We start from the raw sequence: 20,782 nt of genomic DNA, 5'->3' as shown, positions 1-20,782 counted from the left end.
GAGCTCCTGGGCCGTGGGTGGGGAGGGCGGAGTGAGGGCTCAGCTGGGGCTGCTCGGGGATCATCGGGTTCATTAGTGCGCCCAGGTGGGGGGGGGCTGGCTTCTGCATGGGGGGGTGCTGTGTGCTCCTGAACTGGGCTCAGGAGGTGGAAAGGAAGCAGCTGGGTTTGACATTTTGCCTCCCAAACTTTGCTGCTAACCCTGATGTCTGCAGAGATGCGTCCCGTGGCGTCGGACTGATGTTCAGGCCGTCACTCTGTAAGTAACACTGGTTTTTGGGGTTATTTTTTTCTCTACAATCTATTTTTCTAAGCTTCTGAGTATGGCTGTGGCTTTTCTGTAGTTGTGATAGCAAGAAATTAACCTGGATGTGGCAAGAAGGGAAGAGAATCAAATGTTTCTCCTGCTGTGTTGGTTTTGCTTTGGCTGAAGATGACTGCTCGCCAGTGGTGATGGTACTGGCGTTCGCTGCCCTGTTCGCACCCTGGGTGACAGGTAGAGATCTCATACGGGGGACAGGATTTCATTGCTTAGATGTAAATCAAATGCAAGCTCCGAACCCCTCCGAGGGATGAAAGCTCGGGATTAAACATCTCCAGGCAGTATGCAACAGCCCTGCCTCATAGATGCAATTCCATGTACAGAATCACAGAGTCACAGCATGGTGGGGGTTGGCAGGGCCCTCTGTGGGTCACCCAGCCCAACCCCCTGCCCAAGCAGGGTCACCCAGAGCAGGGGGCACAGCACCGCGGCCAGGCGGGGCTGGAATATCTCCAGAGAAGGAGACTCCACAGCCTCCCTGGGCAGCCTGGGCCAGGGCTCCGTCAGCGTCCGAGAGCTGAAGTAGCTGGGAGAACTCTCCCGAGCAGCGTCGCTGTGGGGGGTACGGACGGTCAAACCTTCGCGCAGAGCGTGGTTCCCCATCGAGCTGTTGGAGGGAGCGCTCTGCAAGCTGTGATCGAAACGCTCCTTCCTTCCCGACGTCCTTCAGCATCCCACCCTGCGCGTGCCCGTCCCAGTCTGCGCTTCGTTTACTCGCCTGACCCCCTTTCCCAGGCTGGTTTCTCGCCGTGACTGCTAGTGCTGTGTAGCACAACCCTTTCCTAACTAGCTGTCGGAAGCGGGGTGCTGGTGACCAGCCAGTCCTCCCGGGCTGGTTCAATCTGCACGGCTTGGGTCACCCACGCTGGGGTGATGAGGGGTGGCCGTCCTCCAGCGGATCTTCCTTCTCCCAGATCACTCCGGGCTTCGCTGCGACCCTGCGGAACCAGACCAACGGTTTTTGCCTTCCTGATGCTCTGTGTCGCGGTAATGGGGTGCCTTGCCCACGCCGCTGAGTCGGGATGCACCCTTAGGGACGATGAAGATGGTTTATGGTCCTCGGGGACCTGGGGCGGTGTTTCTGAAGAGGGCGAGCGCGTGTTGGTCCAAGCTGCTGTCGGCCCTGGAGCTGACTGAATTTCTTTGCTCTTTATCTTTCCGTTAGAAATGCCAAAGCTACCAGTGTGCGAGGGTCAGAGGGAGATGGAAACGTCTTTCTGCCGTGGCTGAGCAGGCTGTGGACAGCGAGGGAAGAGAGCTGGTGGCCGAGGAGAGCTAAGACGTGTGAAAGACCTGCTGGAGAGCAGCTGTGCAGAGAGGGACCTGGGTGTCCTGGTGGATGACAGGGTGACCATGAGCCAGCAGCGTGCCCTGGGTGCCCAGAAGGGCAATGGGATCCTGGGGTGCATCAGGAGGAGTGTGGGCAGCAGGGCGAGGGAGGTTCTCCTTCCCCTCTGCTCTACCCTGGGGAGGCCCCATCTGCAGTGCTGGGTCCAGTGCTGGGCTCCCCAGTTCAAGAAAGATGAGGAGCTACTGGAGAGAGTCCAGCGCAGGGCTGCGAGGATGAGGAGGGGACTGGAGCATCTCTCCTGCGAGGAGAGGCTGAGGGAGCTGGGCTTGTTCAGCCTGGAGAAGAGAAGGCTGAGAGGGGACCTTAGAAATGCCTCTAAATATCTGCAGGGTGGGGGTCAGGAGGACGGGGCCAGACTCTTTCCAGTGGTGCCCAGCGACAGGACAAGGGGCAACGGGCACAAACTGGAGCAGAGGAAGCTCCAGCTGAACCCGAGGAAGAACTTCTTCCCTCTGAGGGTGACGGAGCCCTGGCCCAGGCTGCTCAGGGAGGCTGTGGAGTCTCCTTCTCTGGAGATATTCCAGCCCCGCCTGGCCACGGTGCTGTGCAGCCTGCTCTGGGTGACCCTGCTTGGGCAGGGGGTGGGCTGGGTGACCACAGAGGGCCCTGCCAACCCCCACCATCCTGGGATTCTGTGATTCTGTGAAATAAAGTGTGGATAACTCCTTCAGAACCGGGATAAGTGTGGATGTGCTGCTGTGTACTAGAGCTGGTTAAAACCAAACCAAAACCCGCGCCCGGGTCAGCCCTCGCCGTGCTGGCCCCCACCTCTCCAGTAATTAATCCAGAGGAAGAACTGGCGTCACGGTGGCCACGCTACGCTGGCGATTTTCTCCATCTAATCTAACTCAGAAATACCACAGTCTGGCAGGTTCTTGCCAGCTCCTCCGAACTTTAAAGCAAGTTTGAGGAGCAAGGCAGAAAAATACGGTATTGCATTATTCAGGCGTGAAAACAATTCCTTGCGAGTGCTCCCCCGGGTCTCTGCTGCCTCCGAGCCCTCTTACGTCCCTGGCAATTTACAGGTCTCAGGAGAGTGCCGAGGGGACGGGTTCTCCTGTTGTTTTAAATCGGGGCAGGGATGAATCGTTTGGCTCCGGCCTGTGATTATTCCCTTGCCACACAAGGCACGTTCCTCGAAAAAGGGACCGAAATTGGTGGTGAAGCTGGACTGAATTCGGCAAATGGTCTTGCCCAAAAAGGGGGAAACGCTCACAGACATCGAAACATTCCTGGGGAGGAACAACCCCAGGCACCAGTACAGGCTTGGGGTGGAGCTGCTGGAGAGCAGCTCTGTGGAGAGGGACTGGGAGTGCTGGGGGACGACAGGGTGACCATGAGCCAGCAGCGTGCCCTGGGTGCCAAGAAGGCCAATGGGATCCTGGGGTGCATCACGAGGAGTGTGACCAGCAGGGCGAGGGAGGTTCTCCTTCTCCTCTGCTCTGCCCTGGGGAGGCCCCACCTGCAGTGCTGGGTCCAGTGCTGGGCTCCCCAGGTCAAGAAAGATGAGGAGCTGCTGGAGAGAGTCCAGCGGAGGGCTACGAGGATGAGGAGGGGACTGGAGCATCTCTCCTACGAAGAGAGGCTGAGGGAGCTGGGCTTGTTCAGCCTGGAGAAGAGAAGGCTGAGAGGGGACCTTAGAAATGCCCATAAATATCTGCAGGGTGGGGGTCAGGAGGACAGGGCCAGACTCTTTCCAGTGGTGCCCAGTGACAGGACAAGGGGCAACGGGCACAAACTGAAGCAGAGGAAGCTCCAGCTGAACCCGAGGAAGAACTTCTTCCCTCTGAGGGTGACGGAGCCCTGGCCCAGGCTGCCCAGGGAGGCTGTGGAGTCTCCTTCTCTGGAGATATTCCAGCCCCGCCTGGACGCGGTGCTGTGCAGCCTGCTCTGGGTGACCCTGCTTGGGCAGGGGGTTGGGCTGGGTGACCCACAGAGGGTCCTGCCAACCCCTGCCACGCTGGGATTCTGGGATTCTGTAACATTCCCATCTGACAATTAAAAATACGCGTTGTGGAAAATGCCCCAGTGTTTCGGGCGGAGGTTGAGGAGTGGAGCGTTTCGTTGTCTGAAAGCGGCGTTCGTCCCTCGGAAACAGCCCTGAAGCGAAAGCGGGGCCGCTGAGCGGAGGACGGAACCCGAGCGTGACGTTGGGTGCCAGCGTAGCCTTTCCGGGCTGACCTGGAGCTCTGTGGGTTCCGTGGGGGTTCCTCCCTCCCCCGAAGACCCGAAGGCTGCCTGCTTGCTTTCGGCCTGAACTAAAAAGCTGGAAGCCCGCAGCTTTTTTTTCCACGGTTCAGCCGTTGAACCGTGAACCCCCCCGTCGCGTGCGTTGGTGAGGCTGTGCCCGAGGAAGACGAGGATTTGCTCCCTGACGTGGATGTGGACAGGAATGCATGCGGGGAGGTGGTCTTGTTCCCGCTGTCGCTTTGCCGTCTGCTTCGGAGAGCTGGAAGCATTTATTTCTGGATAGAACGGAGAGGCAGAACTGGCCCCGCGGAGCCCGATCCTGGCGCAGCTCCTCGTGCCGAAACCTCCCCGACTGCCGCGCGCCGGGAGTCAGTGTTCAACCGGGGTGGGACGGGTGGGCTCGGAGGCCAAGGTGGCAGGAGGGTCCCCAGCTCACAGCCGGGAACATGCTACAGGTGCTCGTGGCTGCTGCTCCGTGCCTCAGTTTCCCTGCTTGTGCAAAAGGAGATCATAGAACCATCATAGAATGGATTGGGTTGGAAGGGACCTTAATGTTCATCCAGTCCAACCCCCCTGCCATGGGCAGGGACCCTTCCACCAGCCCAGGGTGCTCAAAGCCCCGTCCAGCCTGGCCTTGGGCACTGCCAGGGAGGGGGCAGCCACAGCTTCTCTGGGCAAGCTGGGCTGGGGCCTCACCACCCTCATGGTGAAGAATTTCTTCCTAATCTCTAATCTAAATCTGCCCTCTTTTAGTTTAGAGCCGTTCCCCCTTGTCCCGTCACTCCAGGCCCTCGTCACAGCCCGTCCCCAGCTCTCTCGCAGCCCCTCCAGGCCCTGGCAGCTGCTCTAAGGTCTCCCTGGTGCCTTGTCCTCCCCAGGCTGAGCAGCCCCAGCTCTCCCAGCCTCTCCTCCCAGCAGAGGGGTTCCAGCCCTTGGATCATTGCTGGGGCCTCCTCTGGCCCCGCTCCCACAGCTGCAGCTCTGTCCTGTGCTGAGGGCTCCAGAGCTGGACGCAGGACTCCCGGGGGGCTCAGAGAGCGGAGCAGAGGGGCAGAACCCCCTCCCTGGACCAGATCATCCCTGGCTCCACGCTGAGCATCCTTGGTCCCTGCTCCTGCGGGGAGGGAAGCGCTCGGTGATGCCGGGAGATGACACCAGCCCCCGGCCGGGGCAGGCACGGCTCTCGGCACGGCATTCCTGCCCGGCGTGTTGGCTGTTAGCTCGGCAGCAAGGCCTCCAGGCTGCCCTCGTCCACCCCATAAAACCCCCTCCTTCTCCTCTTCCTCGCTAAACTGCACCCAGCGCCATGCAGCTCCCCAGGGCTGAGCGGGGCGAGGCCAGCGAGTTCACAGCGAGCCGCTCGCCCGCGGTTTGGGCGGCACTTGGTTCCCTTTTCTGTAAAACGGGAATTAAGCGGCGCTGGGAAGCGGCGTTTTGCCTTCCGCCTCCCGGGAGAGGTTTTATTCCTGCTTTCTGGTGAGCAGCCCTGACCGGAGGCAGCCTGCCAGGTTTCACCTTTTAATTTCTCGCGTTTGGTGTTCAACGGCGTTTTGGGGAACGAGCGTGAAAGCAAAAAAAAACAAAAAAAAAGAAGGAGAATTGTGAAAGCTGGATTTGAAGGAGGGCGGTCTCTGCGCAGCGCGGCACGGGAAGGCGTTGGATGCTCTTCGCCGTTCCCCATCCCGGCCTCGCTGCCCCGGTGTCCTCTCCGTGTTGGCGTCGGGTGAAAGACCCGCGCAGAGGGGAGCAGCCCTGTTTCGGGGGCTTCACGGAGCGGGGACGCAGCGTGCGTCGTCGAAACACCGCTCCCGTGAGCGCGTCTTCGGGGTCTTGGAACGGGCGAGATGTTGACCAGGAGAGTGTGGTTTCTGGGTGCGGTAGCGGTGCGGCAGGTGGCCGTGGGTGCAACCCTTCAAAAATTGCTGCCCAAAGGAGTGTGCGGCCAAGCAGTGGGTTTTTTCCTCTTTCTTTTGTTTATTTTTCTCTGCGGAGCTGCCTGCTCGCCTCCCGTCGGCACACGGCGCGCCGGCGTCAGCCCCGGTTCCTCTGCCCATCTCCTCGCTGCCGTCCCCGGCGCGGGCAGCGGGTGGGATGGGGTGGGATGCCGGAGGGACCGGAGCGTTTTGCCGGGACCCCGCAAAGGCTCTCGCCCCCCGGGGCCGCCAGCCGTGCCGGGATGTCTCCCCGGCTTCCCGAGCCAGCCTGCAGAGAGGTTTTTTTTCCGCCGGGTTCCTCGCTGGCAGCCCGCCGAGGAGCTCGCCCGGCCGGTCAAAGGCTTTTCTTGTTCTGCGCCCGAGCTCCTGGAGAGCCCCGAAGAAGGGCTCCTTTCACAGCCCTGCCTTTCCTAGACAGAAATTGTCATTTTTTTTCACTTTTTTTTTCAAACACAGCTTCCCTTCTCTTGGCCCGGAGCCTTTCGCCTCCCCGCGCCCCGGCGTCAGGCCGCTTTTGTGATGCTCGGGGCGGCATTTTGTGCTCCCGTCTCTTTTCGGCGGTTTTAAATGCCGGGCAGCCGCGGCGCGCTTCCGAAAGAGCCCGCGGAGTTCGCACCTGCGCCCGAGCAGGGCTGCCGGCCCGGGGGACCGTCGAGGAGCCGCGAGGGACGCGGCGAACCTTGGCGTCGAGTCTCTGGATGGGATGGGAGAAGAAAAGGATGGGGAGGGGGGTGTTTTATTTTATGGCTTTGTAATACTGATCGGGATTTTAAAGCTGTTTGCAAGGGAGTTTTGCGGCGTGGCCGTGGCGCGGGGCTGGTGGGACCGTGGACGTGCGTCCCAGGACGGCTCCAGCACATCCCCAAGGGGTGGAGGGCTCCCGGCGCCTTTTCTGCGATAGGGAATCACCGACAAGGAGCCATCGCAACCGCCACGGGGGCTGTTGGAAGAGGAAGATGGAGCAGGCGTCGCGAAGGGCGTTTTCCCGGGGCGGCTCTTGCGAAACAAGGCCGGCGCGGATGCCGTCACCCGGCCGAGGCACGACGTCACGGCTCAGGAAACCATTGCGACACGACCCCAAGATAGCAACCGTCCCCAGAAACCCAGTTCCCTCCTCCCTGCCCCAGTTCCCCTCCTTGCGTCGGCTGCGGCGCTGCGTCCTCGGCTCTATGAGCCCGGCTCGTAGCCGCGGGACCGTGCGTTGTCCCCTGCCACGCGACGGTGCCCGGGCTGTGGCAGCCCCACGCAGCCGTTGCCGGCGACTCTCAACTTTGCCCGCGCTCGAAATTTTCCAGGCTTGGCCCCGAGCCCAGCGGGGAGGTTTTGTTTTGCAGCCGAGCAAACATTGCCGAGCTGCGTGAGCAAAGTACGGCTCTGCCTGGCGCTCTGTGTCCCCTGGCGAGGTCCCCTCGGCCGCGGGGCTCCCGTCCCCGCGGGGGTTGCGCTTGTAACGGGGCTGGGAGGCCACTCCGTAAGGGGACCGAGCAGGGTGGCACCACGGCCCCTCACCCCGGGACCCCCACGGTGCCACCAGCCCGTCCTGGCGGTGTCACCTCCTGCTCGGTGTCCCCTGGTCGGTGGCACAGCCCCGGTCCCCGTCCCAGGGTCCCCAGCCAGCGGACGGAGCCCCAGCAAGGGTGGCTGCTGGCCACTCGCCTCCTCCCCGGCTGGCAGAGCCTTGTTCCAGTCTTCCCCGCTCGGTTGGGAGCCAAATCCGGAGCGTCGAAGTGTTCTACGCTCAGATCCGAAGCCACAGGGCAAAAGGCGGCGTGGCGGTGGCCGTGCGGTGACATTGCCGGGCTGGGGTGCGACTCGAAGCCCCTCCCGGGGTCTGTCTCGCTGGGTGTGAGGCGCTGTGAGATCTCCGAGGATCTCCAAGCGCTTGGAGCATCCCATCCCTCCGGGGTGCCTCTCTCTCCGCTTCCCGGAGGAGTTACGGCAGCGGAGGACGCCCGGACCTGTTCTACCTGCGCGCCGTTTCCCTGGGCAGGGACGGATTCCTGCCGGGCTGAGTCACGCGTGTCTCCTCCGGGCTCCCCGTGATCCTTCACCTCCATCTCCGCTTCCGACGGCGGCCGGTGAATCATTCCCGTGGGAGGTGGGGTTGCCTATCGCGCTGGGGAGTCTCGGCCCGGGGGGGAATACCTGTTTGCTTTCCCACGTTCCCAGGGGAAAATAAAATAAAATGCGTTTTCTTCGCACGCTCGGGCGCAGCCGAGGGGTTGCGGGGGCTCGGGTTGTGCCGACGCTATCCCGGGAAAAGCCGGCTCCTGGCGGACGCCCGGGCGGTCGCTGCGTGGGGACACGGGGCCACGGGCGCTGACTCAGCGGCGTTGGCCGGGCGCGGGGCGGCGAGCCTGCCGGATAAACGAGCAGAACAAGGACAAATACACCAAGCTGGGGCATGTGCCGCGCGTTGTGACCTGCCGCCGCGCCTTTTGTGACGGCCGGATTAATGGCCCGGAGACCGAGGGCCTCTGTTCGGCCGCCCGCTGCTTTGCGGCCGCGCTCGGGGGGCTTCTCCCAGCCGGACGCCGAGGTCCCTTGGCCACGCTCCGGTGGCTCGGGGAGAAGGGACAAGCACAGCGAGATGAAATACCTCAGCTGGAGAGCTGGGATGCCCCGCCTGGGGGTCCCACCGCGGTATCTCGAGCCTCCCGCCATGTCCCGTAGCCATCTGGGGGGCTGCTCCCCCCTAAAGCCGCCCCACCGCCCTCCCCACTCCGTGCATCCCGCCCCGGCCGCGGGGTCCCCGAGGAGGAGGGAAAGCAGAGCCCGGCCGCGGGATTTTTTAAGGGCACGGCCGGACGTGCAGCAGGTCGGGTGCTCGCCGGGTCGCCGGCCGCCGCGGCTGAATGCTCCTTGTGTGGGGCGCGAGCGGCCGCGGCTCCCCGCGATGGCGGCGGGTCACCGCGAGCCGGTCAACCCGCGGCCGCCAAAACACGCGGCGGAGGGACCCGGCGGCCACCTCCTCGGCCATCGCCTGCGCTCCCGCGCAGAGCTCCCGCTCGCACTGACCGCGCTTATCCCCCCTCCGCCAACAGATAAAGATAAATATATATAGAATATATATAGAATATATATAGAATATATATAGAATATATATAGAATATAACCTCGCGCTAACCGGTGCGCTGTTGCCGTTAGCCGGAGAGGTGCCAGCCTGGAAGCGGCTGCAGCCAACAAAGCCCTTTTTAGTGGCCGGGGAGCCCAGAAGTGAAAAATCCCTTTATTTATCGAGGCTTTCTGCAAAGCAGGGCCGCAAACAGAAACGGGGGAGCTGCAGAAAAACGTCTGGGAGGGAACAAAACCCCAAGAAGTTATTTAGGAAAAGTTAAAAAAAAATATATTAAAAAAAAAAGGAACACAAAAAAACCTTGAATAAAATGTACATTCACACGGGAAAATCCCGGCTATGAAAGAGCCTTTCAAGCTGGCAGAAAAACAGAACCGGTGGCTGCAAGATAAAGCCAGGAAAAAAAAAAACCCTCCAAGAAGGCCCCATTCTGAGCGGGCAGGCGGATTACGGGGCCGGAGGAGACGTCGGAGGGGCTTCCCCTCCGCGTGGCCCCGCGACGGGTCGAACCCCCCGGCTCCGGACCCCGGTTTGGGATGGGGGAGCCCCAGGGGTGCCGCAGGGATCCGAGCATCCCGGGGCGGGGACGCGTGAGCTGCAGTCGGTGCCTGACCCGGGGCGTAATATTTAATTTTTCCTGAGCCCGTGTATTAAGAAAATAAACAGGGGGGGGAGGACTGAACCCCTCCCCGGCTGCCGCAGCCTGATTGATTTCTGCGTTCGACGGAGAAGCCAAAAACATCCCGGCGGCTACAATTTGGGTTTGTGCGAAGGGGCGGGGGGGCGAAGGGCGATGTTTTCCCTTTCCCTGCTTTTCACCTTCCCAATCCAACACAAACAGGCGGACGGAGGCTTTTATGCCGGACGCCAGCACACAGCCCCCCTTGTTACCCGCCGCTTCGGGGCAGGGGGTAGATGAAGGGGGCGGTTTGGGGGGGGGTTTCCCCTATTTTTTGCCCCCACGTCAGAATATTTTATTTAAAGGGATCTCTGTGGCGGGGAGGGCCGAGCGGACGGAGCGTCCGTGGGAGCGATGGGCGCAGGCGGCGGCGCTCGCCGGGAATGGTCCCCGTCCGTCGCGGGGGGTGGCACCGAAAACGGGCGCCGAATCTGGGTTGGTTTTGCCCCCCCCGGGCCCCCTGGCAGCAGAGGGGTCCGAAGCGTCGCCGTCCAGCCCCGCAAGCAGCCCCCAGGCGGGGAGACGGGGCGACGCGAGGGGAAGCCTCAAAAATAAATCAATCCCCAGTTCAGGGGCGAAAGGCGGGGGGGTTTGTGCGCCTTTTTCAGGGGGGTTTCCCTAAATCGAGCAATTTTCCAGAGCGGGGTTCAGTTCGCTGCCTGCCTTCACTGGGGGGGGGAACTCATTAATCTCCAAATGCAGATTAAGCTGCTGACGAAGAGCGATTCGAAAAGGGGTGGGGAGAAATCAAGCAAACCCCAAAGCAAGGCCGCGGAGGCTCCCGGCGCTGCGCACCTGGGCAGCATCGGGCCGGGACAATCCCAGAATGGTTTCTGTGGTTTTGTAACAGCGGGAAAAGCGCGGAACCCTCCGGCGGGGGCTGGCAGGGCGGCTGGGTGCGAGGGCTCCCAGGCAGCGAGCGGCTGGTGGGTGCCAGGGATGCTGGGGGGGGATGCTGGTGGCTGCTGGGGATGCTGGTGAGGGATGCTGGTGGGTGCTGGGGATGCTGGTGGGTGCTGGGGATGCTGGTGAGGGATGCTGGTGGGTGCTGGGGGTGCTGGTGGGTGCTGGGGATGCTGGTGAGGGATGCTGGTGGGTGCTGGGGATGCCGGTGGGTTCCAGGGATGCCGGTGGGTGCTGGGGATGTGGGTGGGTGTTCGGGATGCTGGTGGGTGCCAGGGATGCTGGTGAGTGGTGGGGGTGCTGGGGATACTGGTGGGTGCCAGGGATGCCGGTGGGTACTGGGGATGCCGGTGGGTGCTGGGGATGCTGGTGGGTTCTGGGGATACTGGTGGGTGCCACGGATGCCGGTGGGTGCCGGGGATGCTGGTGGGTACTGGGGATGCTGGTGGGTGCTGCGGATGCCGGTGGGTTCCAGGGATGCTGTTGGGTTCCAGGGATGCCGGTGGGTGCTGAGGATGTGGGTGGGGGATGCCGGTGGGTGCCGGTGATGCCAGTGGCTGCTGGGGGTGCCGATGGGGGATGGCAGTGGGTGCTGGGGATACCGGTGGGTGCTGGGGATGCCGGTGGGTGCTGGGGATGCACGCAGCCGGCCTAAAATCCGCAGGCAGAGAGCGACGAGCGGCAGGCAGCCCTCGGCCAGCTCTCTGCACCTCCCTGCAGGCTTCTCACTGGGGTCCCTTTGCTCGCGTGCAATATGTTCCCTCGCGGGACGGCTCCCGCTCTCCCGAGGGGACTGCTTACCAAGAAAAGAGATTAAAAAACCAATCCATAAGCTGAATTTCTTCCATGCGAGCAGAACAGTCTCTCCCTAATTCTGCTGCTGTGTGGTAGAACCCCAAAGCCAGGAGGTTTTGCCCCAGTTCCACCATCGCTCTCTGGCACCGTGGCCGGGAGCAGAGCCGCCCGTTAGCACGCCTCGCCCCGTGCCTCCGTGGCTTTCTAGGTACTGGCGAGCACCCCCAGATTCCTTGGGGCTGACGGCTCCTGCCTGCCCCGACCCCGCCGGCCCTGCCGCCGTTCCGGTTCCAGCGGGTGATTCACGGCGGGAGTGGGAGGCCTGTTGCGAAGGAGGAAGCTTCTGTTGACAAATAAATATCCTGGTTATCAGCCCCGGGAAGCGGGGGGCAAGGCAAGAACCGAGGGAACCACCCAACCTTGCCCGCGCCGGGGTCGTCCCCCGGGTCGTTTTCCCTTTGGTTGGTCGGAAAGTGAACTGGTGGTGCTGGGGGAGGGTTCGGTGACCCTTGGTGGGGATGGTGGGAAGCCATGCCCGTCGCCACAGCCGCCCCAGGCCGGTGGGCTTTGTCCTTACGGGGGGGGTGGTCCGTCCGAGCGGGCAGGGTGTAAGGGTTGGGGTGCTGGGGCTGAGCCCCGAAAGGCGGGAGCGCGGCGGGGTGCCGGGAGGGACGGCGAGCCGAGGCTGCGCAGGCTCCAGATTTTTTTCGGAGATGGCCGCTGCGCCAAGACGCTGGGGCTTTTGGGGTGCAGCTGGGTGCTGGGGGGGGTGCGGGGCTGGGCGGCCCCTTCCAAGAGCTGCGGTGGGGCGCGGGGGGGAGATGGGATCGCCTGGGAACGCCGGGAAGGCCCCGCTCCGCTCAAACCGCAGGGCTGGGAGCAGCTCCCGCGGGGACGGCGGCTGGGCTGGGGGGGTCCCCGCCTGCCCCCACACCCCCCAGCCCCCCGGCCCCTCGCCTGCCAGCCCCAGCCCCATCTCAGGAGGCTTCCAGGGCTTGGATGGGGCAGTCCCAGTTGCTCCCACTGCCACGGGAGACGCGCTAACTGGTTCTCAACTCGGTTTTGGTCCCCGCCGCTGCCCCCCACCCCTGCCAGCCCCCCGGCCCCATCTCAGGAGGCTTCCAGGGCTTGGATGGGGCAGTCCCAGTTGCTCCCAGTGCCACGGGAGATGCACCAACTGGTTCTCAGCTGGGTTATTAGACCCCACTGCTGCCCCCTACCCCTGCCAGCCCCCCATCCCCTTGCCTGCCAGCCCCCCCCAGCCCCCCAGCCCCATCTCCGGAGGCTTCCAAGGCTTGGACGGGGCCATCCCAGTCGCTCCCAGTGCTGGGGGAGACGAGCTGACTGGTTCTCAGCTGGGTTTTCGGTCCCCACCGCTGCCCCCCACCCCCATGCCACGTCCCCCGTCCCCCCCCATAGGTGACCCGGGCCCGGCCCCGCTGATGGGGGGTGATGAAGGCTCAGCAAGGCGGGGGGACACACACACACACACACACACACACACACAGCCCGGCGATGCACGGAGGGACACGGGGGAGGGGAGGGGGAGGGGGGGGGCGAGGGGGGGTGTCACCCACTCGGGGCACAGCGCGACCCCGACCCCAACTTCCAGCCTGGGGGGGGGGGGTGTGTGCACCCCGGACCCCCCGCTCCGCGCAGCAGCGGGACGGGGGGGTTGGGGGGAGGGGGGGGGGGCGGTCTGGCCCCGCCCCGGGCCCGCAGTGGCTGGCGGCTCGTCCGCGCCCATTTCCGCCGGCGCGGAGCCCGGCCCCGGCCCCGCCACCGGCCCCGCTCCGCCCGCCGCTGCCCAGCGCCAGCATGCGGGGCGAGGCGGCGGCCGCGCTGGCCATGGGTAGGTGCGCGGCGGGGGGGGGCCCCGTACCCCGATACCCTCCTACCCCCAATACCCCCCTACCCCCATACCCCGATATCCCAATACCCCACTACCCCGGGACCCCTGTACCCCCGATACCCCCCTACCCCGGTACCCCCATACCCTGATACCCTAATACCCCCCTACCCCCGATACCCTGATACCCCTGTACCCCCGATACCCCCCTACCCCAATACCCCCGTACCCCCATACCCCGATACCCCCATACCCCGATACCCCCCTACCCCGATACCCCAACACCCCCATACCCCGACCGGGGCGGGGGGGCTCGATCCGCCCCCAGCATCCCGCACCAAGGAAAGGCATTTGGGGGGGGGGGGGGTGGGCAACAAGTGCTCTGCTCCCCCCAAACTTTCGCAACTGCCCCAGCACCCCGCCGAGCACCCAGCGTCCCCCCAAGTCAGGGTTAATTTTGGGGAGGGGGGTGTCCGGTGCCTGGAGCGGGGGGATCGGGGTGCGGATCGGTCTCGGTCCGTAAATCCTGCGAAATATTTGGCTTCGGTCCCTCCCGAAGTTATTCGCTCGCCCGCTCCTCGCCGGTGGGAACGCGCCCGCGCCGCGTAAGTACGGCCTCGGCGGGAGAGCGAGCCCGCCAAGCCTCCTTCGTTTGGTTTTGGAGCTAATTAGCGAGAGCGTATCGCCGGGGTGGCAATTAAAAGGATGGGGGGGACGCTAACCGCCTGCTGCTTCGGCTGGGGAGAGGGGCTCGGCGGTGCTGAGCCGGGGGTACGCGGCGCTGGACGCAGGCGACGCGGGACGGGGGACGGATCCAGACCCGCGTCCCAGCCCGGAGAGCTGGCGGTGATGGAGGTGGGCGAGCGCGGAGCCGGGGGGTACGCGGGGCTGGATGCAGGCGACATGGGACAGGGCACGGATCCAGACCCACGTCCCAGCCCGGAGAGCTGGCGGTGATGGAGGTGGGCGAGCGCGGAGCCGGGGCGCGGGTGCTCCTCGCTGGGACGCGCCTGATGCTTTGCCCCCCCGGGGCTGGGGGTGATGCCAGGGCAGAATTTGCCGCACCCTTGGGTGGGTTTTTTGTTGTTGCGGTCCCGAAGGAGGATTGGGCTGTGCCGCTCCTCGCCGCGGTGCGGACGGGGCTGGGGGGGCCGAGGCGGTGCCGGCCCGGTGGGAGGAAGGCTCTTTGCTCCGAGATGTCTCCTCGCTCCGCTCCTCCCCTCCGGCGAGCATCACTCGGGCGGATGGGGTGGGGTGGGGGGCACCCACGTCCCTTCTGCTCCCTCGCTTTGCACCCCCGTCCGGCCCCGCGCTCGCCCGTCTCGGGGGGCTGAGCCGCGGGTTTCCCGCCCAGCCGGTCACCCCGCTCTCCCCGGTGCCCCGTCCAGGGGTGACGGCTGGGTCCAAGCCCCCGCGGTGCCCCAGGAACCCCGGATAAACCCGGCCGATCGGAGCATCCCCTCGGAATCCCGCGGGATGAGGGGAACCTCCTGGGCCCCGACGTGCGGGCACCTGACGGCTGCCCGGGGGCTGATCCGCGAAGCCGAGGGGAAAATCTGAGCCGAGCGAGGGGAAACTGCGGGCGGGGACCGAACCCCGGCGATGACCGGGAGCTCCGCGCCAAGAGCAGCTCCGCGCCGGGGGCGAGGGGGGCCGAGCCCTGCGCTGGCGGCTGGTGATTAGTGCCGCGCCGGGGGCACGGAGTCGTTAAGCCCGTGTTGGTCCGTCAGGGAGGTTTGGGGGGTCCGTCAGCAAGTCGGGTGTCTCGTTCGGGGGGGGCTTTGCTGGCTGGGGGTGATGGAAAGGAGACCTTCCCGAAGCAGGGGGCTGGGGGTGGGGTGGGGATGGGGATGGGGATGGGGACGAGGATGAGGATGGGGATGGGGGCGAGGATGAGGATGAGGATGGGGATGGGGGCGAGGATGAGGATGGGGATGGGGATGACGATGACGATGGGGATGGGGATGGGGATGGGGATGGGGATGGAGATGGGGACGACGATGGGGATGGGGATGGGGATGAGGATGAGGATGAGGATGGGCACAAGGATGAGGATGGAGATGGGGATAAGGATGAGGATGAGGATGAGGATGGGCATGAGGATGAGGATGGGGATGAGAATGATGATGGGGATGGGGATGGGCTGGGGTGGCTGTGAAATCAAACCAGAGACGTTGGCGCAGGGTTTGAGCTTTCAGGTTTGGGGAGGGGAAAAAGCTGAGAACGGGGCTGGGCTTGCCCAAAACGTCAAGCGAGGGCGGCTGCTGCTCCGGGCTGCCGGAGGGACGCGGCCCTGCTCTCGGGGGGTCCCAGTTTGGCCAGTCCGGACGTGGATGCTCCGTGTCTCTGGAGGGTGTTTGGCTCTGCCGAGGCTGCCCGGCATCCCCGTCCCGGCTCTCAGGGAGCTCGCCGGAGCCCTCAGCCGGTGTCGGAGGTGGGAACCCGGTGCCGAGGGGCGAGGGGAGGGGAGGCAGCGGGCGGCGGGGCCGTGACCGGGGATGAGGTGATCACACAGCGAGCCGGGCTGCTTCCCCGGCCGGGCTCCTCCAGCCAAAGCGGCTTTGGCGTGAGCGGGACGTTACCCGTGCCGGCAGGGAGGAGGCACCGCCGGAGCCGAGCGGGGTCCCGGCAGGAGGCCGGGGAAGCCGGAACGCCGGAGGGCACGATACGGCCGCCCGATGACGGCGGGATGAGCCGTTTCCCAAACGACACCACGCGGTTTCCCCAGCGTGTCGAGGCGCAGGTATTGGCACGAGGGTGAAGCGTCTTCCAGCAACGAGCCCGCTGGCAGCAGCCAAAAAAACAAAGCTGGAAGGAGACGGGAGGCTGAAAATTAAATTTCCGTGGAAAGAAAATCCCCGAGGGCTGGCCGGGTCCGCGGCGGCGCGGGGAAAGGTTCGGCGAGGACCGACGGGGAGAAGCCAAGATGAAAGCCGCTGCCAGAACGGCAGCCGCCGGTCGCCCCGGCGCTGGCTGGATGTGACCCGCGGGGGCTGGAGCGCGGCTCGGTCGCTCGCCCGTCGCCTGCCTGGCGTGGCTTGATTAAACCCGTGCAGGAAACGGGGTCAAACCCAGCGAAGGGGCCGCTGCCCTCGTCTGGCTTCGCACCCCGGGAGCGGCTCTGCCCGCGCCGGAGCCGCCGTGCCGGGGCGTTCGGCAGCAGCGGCGCGGGCAGGGGCAGGGGGCTGGTGGGGGGGCTGTCGCAGCCCCCCGAGCTTGCTTCGTGGCTGGATCCGGAGCTGGCTGGGCGACGCGGGTTGCGCTGCCCGGTGCGCGGCGCTGGCGTCTCCGCCGGCACCCGGTTTGGCCGGCGATGCCGCGCCGGCGGGCGGCTGTCGGATGGGCGCATGCAAATAAGACTGGTGTCAGGCTCCATTCTGGCTTCGAACGCCCTAGCAAACACCGCTGCGCTTTTCCTATTAAAAAATAATCATAAATCTTTGAGTGATTTGGGGGTAAATCCCCCGCCGAGCCGCCAGCCAGCCCTCCCGGCTTGGGGGGGCCGCGGTCCGGCTGACCCCCGTCCCTCTGGCCTCCCCGCAGGTGTGCTGCTTGCCGCGTGCCACGCGCTGGAGAACACCACGGCAGCCCGCAGCGGTGAGTTCGGCGACGGGACGGCGCCGGGAGGGTCTGCGGGGCGGCCGCGCTGCTGTCCTCGCCGCGGCCGATGCGCTCGCGTCCCATCCTCCCCGGGTGCCGCGGTGGGATGCTGACCCCGGGGTGCTGGGCTCCCAAGGGATAACTGGGAAGCAGGGGCTCCGCGGCGGGTGTTTCCCCTCCACCTTGGGCTGGGGGGGTCAAATGCTGGCGCGTGGGGGAAGCCCGGTCTCGCCGCGGGGAAGCTGCCGGTGCCTGACGCCGGCTCGCGGCGACGCCGAGCCGCTCGCGCCTGATAAATCATCGCATTCATGGAAGCGGCACAATGGGCTGCGCCGGCCAAGAGCCCCTCGCTTCCCCCGGCGCGGGGGGCTCCGCCGGCGGCCGTTTGCGGGTGGGGGTGGGAAAAGCTCCTTTCGGGGCCGGAAAAACGGGGCCGGTTCGACGGCGTCAGTGGGGAAGCGTGAAAGGAAACGGGGCAGGCGCCGGCACCGCGCGGATGCTCGCAGCCCCCTTCCTGACAGGACGGGTGCCCGGCTGCGGGGGCTGGAGGAGAGGGGCTGCACCGGGGGGCTGGGGGGGGTCCGGGTGGGCAGCCGCAGCGCGGGGCTGCGGGAGGGAGGGCAAGGAGGCGGCAATGTGGCCGGCAGCTGCGAGCGCGCCGAGGCGTCGCGGGAGCCATCCCCACCGGTGCCGCAGAGCCGGGGCACGGCCGACACTGCGGGGCTGGGGGGCTCGGGGCCTGGGCTGGGGGGCTACGGCGGGCAGAGCTGCCTTTGGGGCTCTGTGGGTTAAAAACCCCCAACAAAGGTTATTTTGGGGGGGGTGTTGATGCCGGAGTCGGGGTGTCCGGGCTCCGCGGGGGTAAAGCCGTCGGGGTTTTCCTGGCGAGGGGCTGCGCCCAGGCGAGGGTTTCGGCAGCGGCGCGGCCGGCAGCGATCCTCCCCGCCAAGACCCAACCCCAGCTCCTGGCTCCCCGAGGACGCCGGCTCCGACACCCCCAACGCTCCCGGCGATGCCTCTCTCCCCACGGCCGGGGACATCGGGCCAACCGCCCCGGCCCCGCTCCGTCCCCCCGCGCTTCGCCTCCCCGAAGACCCGGAAGCGTTCGGCGGGCGTGGGTTTAATTACCCCGCGCCTGCCATAAATTCGCAGCGGCAGGAACCGGAGGCGGCTTTGAAACGGCGGCGATCGGATGCGCTTTGTGCTTTGGGGTGTTTGTTTTCCATCTTGGCCGCCGAGGATAATTCAAACCAGCGCGGGGCGTAATGGAAAACAGCATCCGCGGCAAAGCCACCGGTCCGGAGCTGCGCCCGGCTCCGCCGTTACCGAGCTCTCCCCTCCTCCATTTTAAGCTTTAAGCTCTTTAGGAAATTCCTCCAGGCTTATTTTCGGCGCTGGACCTGGCTGGGATCCTTTGGGTGGTCCACGTGCCGCTCGGCAGCCCCGAAATTAATACACCCCGCGAGCGACCCGCTGTCGGCGACGCCAAGGTGGCTGCCGGCGCGGCAAACGCCAATAAAAAAGAGAAAAAAGCCATTTTTCTGCTTGTTTTTCACCTGCAGCTCCCGGCCCGCCGGTGGCGGCGGCGGTGAGGTCCCACTTCCACGACTGCCCCGACTCCCACCGCCAGTTCTGCTTCCACGGCACCTGCCGGTTCCTGGTGCAGGAGGACAAGCCGGCGTGCGTGTGAGTGCCGGGTGGGGGGGACGTGGCGAGGCGGGTCCGTGGGAACCCCCCCCCCCTTCCTCAAAATCCGCGCTGGACCCGGTTTGGCCGGGCGCGGCGTCGACGCCCCGGTCATGGGGCTGATGGCGGCTCGCGGTGTCCCCCGGCGCGGCGCAGGTGCCACTCGGGGTACGTGGGGACGCGGTGCGAGCACGCCGACCTCCTGGCCGTGGTGGCCGCCAACCAGAAGAAGCAGACCATCACCGCCTTGGTGGTGGTGGCGGTGGTGGCCTCGGCGCTGCTGATCGCCGTCTGCGTGCTCGTCCAGTAAGTACGGGGCGACCGCGGCGGGGGGGCTCGGCACCCCCCCGAGTGGAGCTGGGGTGGGTCGAGACCCCCCCCCGCGGCCGCTCACCCGTCGCCCTCCCTTGCAGCTGCTGCCGTGTGCGGAAGCGATGGCGGTGGTGCCGGGCGCCCGGCGGCGGGCAGGAGAAGCCGGGGGGGCTGCTGGCGGGCGGCGCGTCCTGCTGCCGCGGCGAGACGGGTAAGGGGGCCGGGGGGCACCGCGGCGGGACGCCAGCCGCCCCCGGGGTGTGACCGCGCTCCCCTTCCCCGCAGGGGTCTGACGGAGACAGGGGGTCCCGCCGCCGCCCCCCCCCAACCCAGGACGCCGGCGCCGGGGACCAGCGCAGCATCTCGCCTCCGCTTTGGGTCTTTTTTTATTAATTTTATTTTTGGTTTGGTTTTCCCTTTTTTTTTTTTTTTTCTTTATTTCCCCCCCACCCCACGCCGCGAGCGACGCGCTCGGCAGCAGCGTAAGCGCGCCGGCATCGCCCCCGCCGCGGAGCCCAGCCCCGGCAGCGTGCCGCTCGGGGTTGTTCCTCCTCTCGTTTGGGGATTTTCCTTTTATTTTCTCAGATTTACTTCTTTTTTTTTTTTTTTTATAAACCAGACCCCCCCCCAACGCCCGCGGGATGGGGGTTTATTTTTCTATAGAGACAGACACGCCGGCAAAGCCTCCGCCTCGGCGGCCACGCCGACCACAACGACTCTGGGGACGGAGACGAGCTTTTTCGTAATTAATCGGATGACCCCTAATCCTAGGAGCCCCCCCGCCGGCGCGCTAACCCCCCGCCGCAGCCGGGATCCCTGCCGCAGGCTTCGTCGCCACCAACCCCAAGCTCTTTCGTTTGGGTTGGGTTTTTTGGTTTTGTTTTTTTTTTTTAATTTTAAATTCCTGGTTACTCTCGCGTCTTCTGTATATGTTGCACTGAACGTTAATATTTAATGTTTTAATTTATTTTGCGTGGTTAAATTAATTTTGATTCCTGTAATATGTTATTGTGATCGGCCCTTCTTTTTTCCCCCTAATACCTGGATTATAGTTATTTAAGTGATATAAAGGACACCTTTTTTCAGAAAACCTCGTCTCTTGGGGCTTTTTTGGGGGGGGGGGGGGGGAGGATATTCGCAAAGGACGTGCTGGGGACTGGGGCTGCTTGCGAGGGGAGAACCGATACCGCGGTGAGGGGCTCCGACCCCTGTGTTTCCAGTGCGAACAGTGGGGCACCGATGCCCCGGTGATGGGCTCAGCCCCATTTCCAGCCCCCAGGGCTCAGCCCCGATGCCCCAGTGATGGGCTCAGCCCCATTTCCAACCCCCAGGGCTCAGCCCCGATGATGGGCTCAGCCCCATTTTCCCTCGTTTCCAGCCCCCATGGTGCAGCACCGATGCCCCAGTGATGGGCTCAGTCCCATTTCCAGCCCTCGTGGATCAGCCCTGATGCTCTGGTGATGGGCTCAGCCCCATTTTCCCTCGTTTCCAGCCCCCATGGTGCAGCACCGATGCCCCAGTGATGGGCTCAGTCCCATTTCCAGCCCTCGTGGATCAGCCCTGATGCTCTGGTGATGGGCTCAGCCCCGTTTTCCCTCGTTTCCAGCCCTCATGGCTCAGCACCGATGCCCCAGTGATGGGCTCAGTCCCATTTCCAGCCCTCGTGGATCAGCCCTGATGCTCTGGTGATGGGCTCAGCCCCGTTTTCCCCCATTTCCAGCCCCCATGGCTCAGCCCCAATGCCCTGGTGACAGGCATAGCCCCATTTCCAGCCCCCATGGCTCAGCCCTGATGCTCCGGTGATGGGCTCAGCCCCGTTTCCAGCCCCCATGATGCAGCCCCAATGCCCCGGTGATGGGCTTAGCCCCATTTTCCCCCATTTCCAGCCCCCATGGCTCAGCCCCAATGCCCTGGTGACAGGCATAGCCCCATTTCCAGCCCCCGTGGCTCAGCCCTGATGCTCCGGTGTTGGGCTCAGCCCCATTTTCCCCGATTTCCCGCCCCAATGGCTCAGCACTGATGCCCCAGTCACAGGCTCAGCCCCGTTTCCAGCCCCCATGGCACAGCACTGATGCCCTGGTGACAG

At 64.8% G+C, this 20,782-nt stretch overlaps 1 protein-coding gene across 3 annotated transcripts; it reads left to right on the top strand.

The window, feature by feature from the left end:
• The first annotated feature begins 155 nt into the window (after positions 1-155).
• On the top strand, positions 156-19,765 carry TGFA (transforming growth factor alpha). Of its 3 annotated transcripts, none has more exons than XM_075444833.1 (6): positions 156-258; positions 16,642-16,695; positions 18,261-18,384; positions 18,541-18,690; positions 18,798-18,907; positions 18,982-19,765. In XM_075444833.1, exons 1-6 carry the CDS (start codon positions 240-242, stop codon positions 18,987-18,989), a joined length of 465 nt encoding a protein of 154 aa, XP_075300948.1. In that variant the 5' UTR covers positions 156-239; the 3' UTR covers positions 18,990-19,765. The 3 variants fall into 3 exon arrangements, with proteins under 3 accessions (XP_075300948.1, XP_075300947.1, XP_075300946.1); XM_075444832.1 differs by lacking the exon at positions 156-258 and adding an exon at positions 13,049-13,101; XM_075444831.1 differs by lacking the exon at positions 156-258 and adding an exon at positions 13,049-13,101 and having other exon boundaries at positions 18,798-19,765.
• The last annotated feature ends 1,017 nt before the right edge of the window (positions 19,766-20,782 follow it).

Source organism: Opisthocomus hoazin, chromosome 28 (assembly GCF_030867145.1).
Source record: "Opisthocomus hoazin isolate bOpiHoa1 chromosome 28, bOpiHoa1.hap1, whole genome shotgun sequence".
In the NCBI taxonomy this organism is placed as follows: domain Eukaryota; kingdom Metazoa; phylum Chordata; class Aves; order Opisthocomiformes; family Opisthocomidae; genus Opisthocomus; species Opisthocomus hoazin.
Note: the sequence above shows the minus strand (reverse complement) of the source record. Positions and strands in the feature narration are given on the sequence as shown.

What these genes read in the sequence shown, in the direction of transcription:
- TGFA (XM_075444831.1), top strand. Translation starts at nt 13,068, where the DNA reads ATGCGGGGCGAGGCGGCGGCCGCGCTGGCCATGG. An exon ending in GGCGGCCGCGCTGGCCATGG is followed by an intron (nt 13,102 to 16,641) that starts GTAGGTGCGCGG and finishes GCCTCCCCGCAG; the next exon opens with GTGTGCTGCTTGCCGCGTGC. An exon ending in GAGGACAAGCCGGCGTGCGT is followed by an intron (nt 18,385 to 18,540) that starts GTGAGTGCCGGG and finishes GGCGCGGCGCAG; the next exon opens with GTGCCACTCGGGGTACGTGG.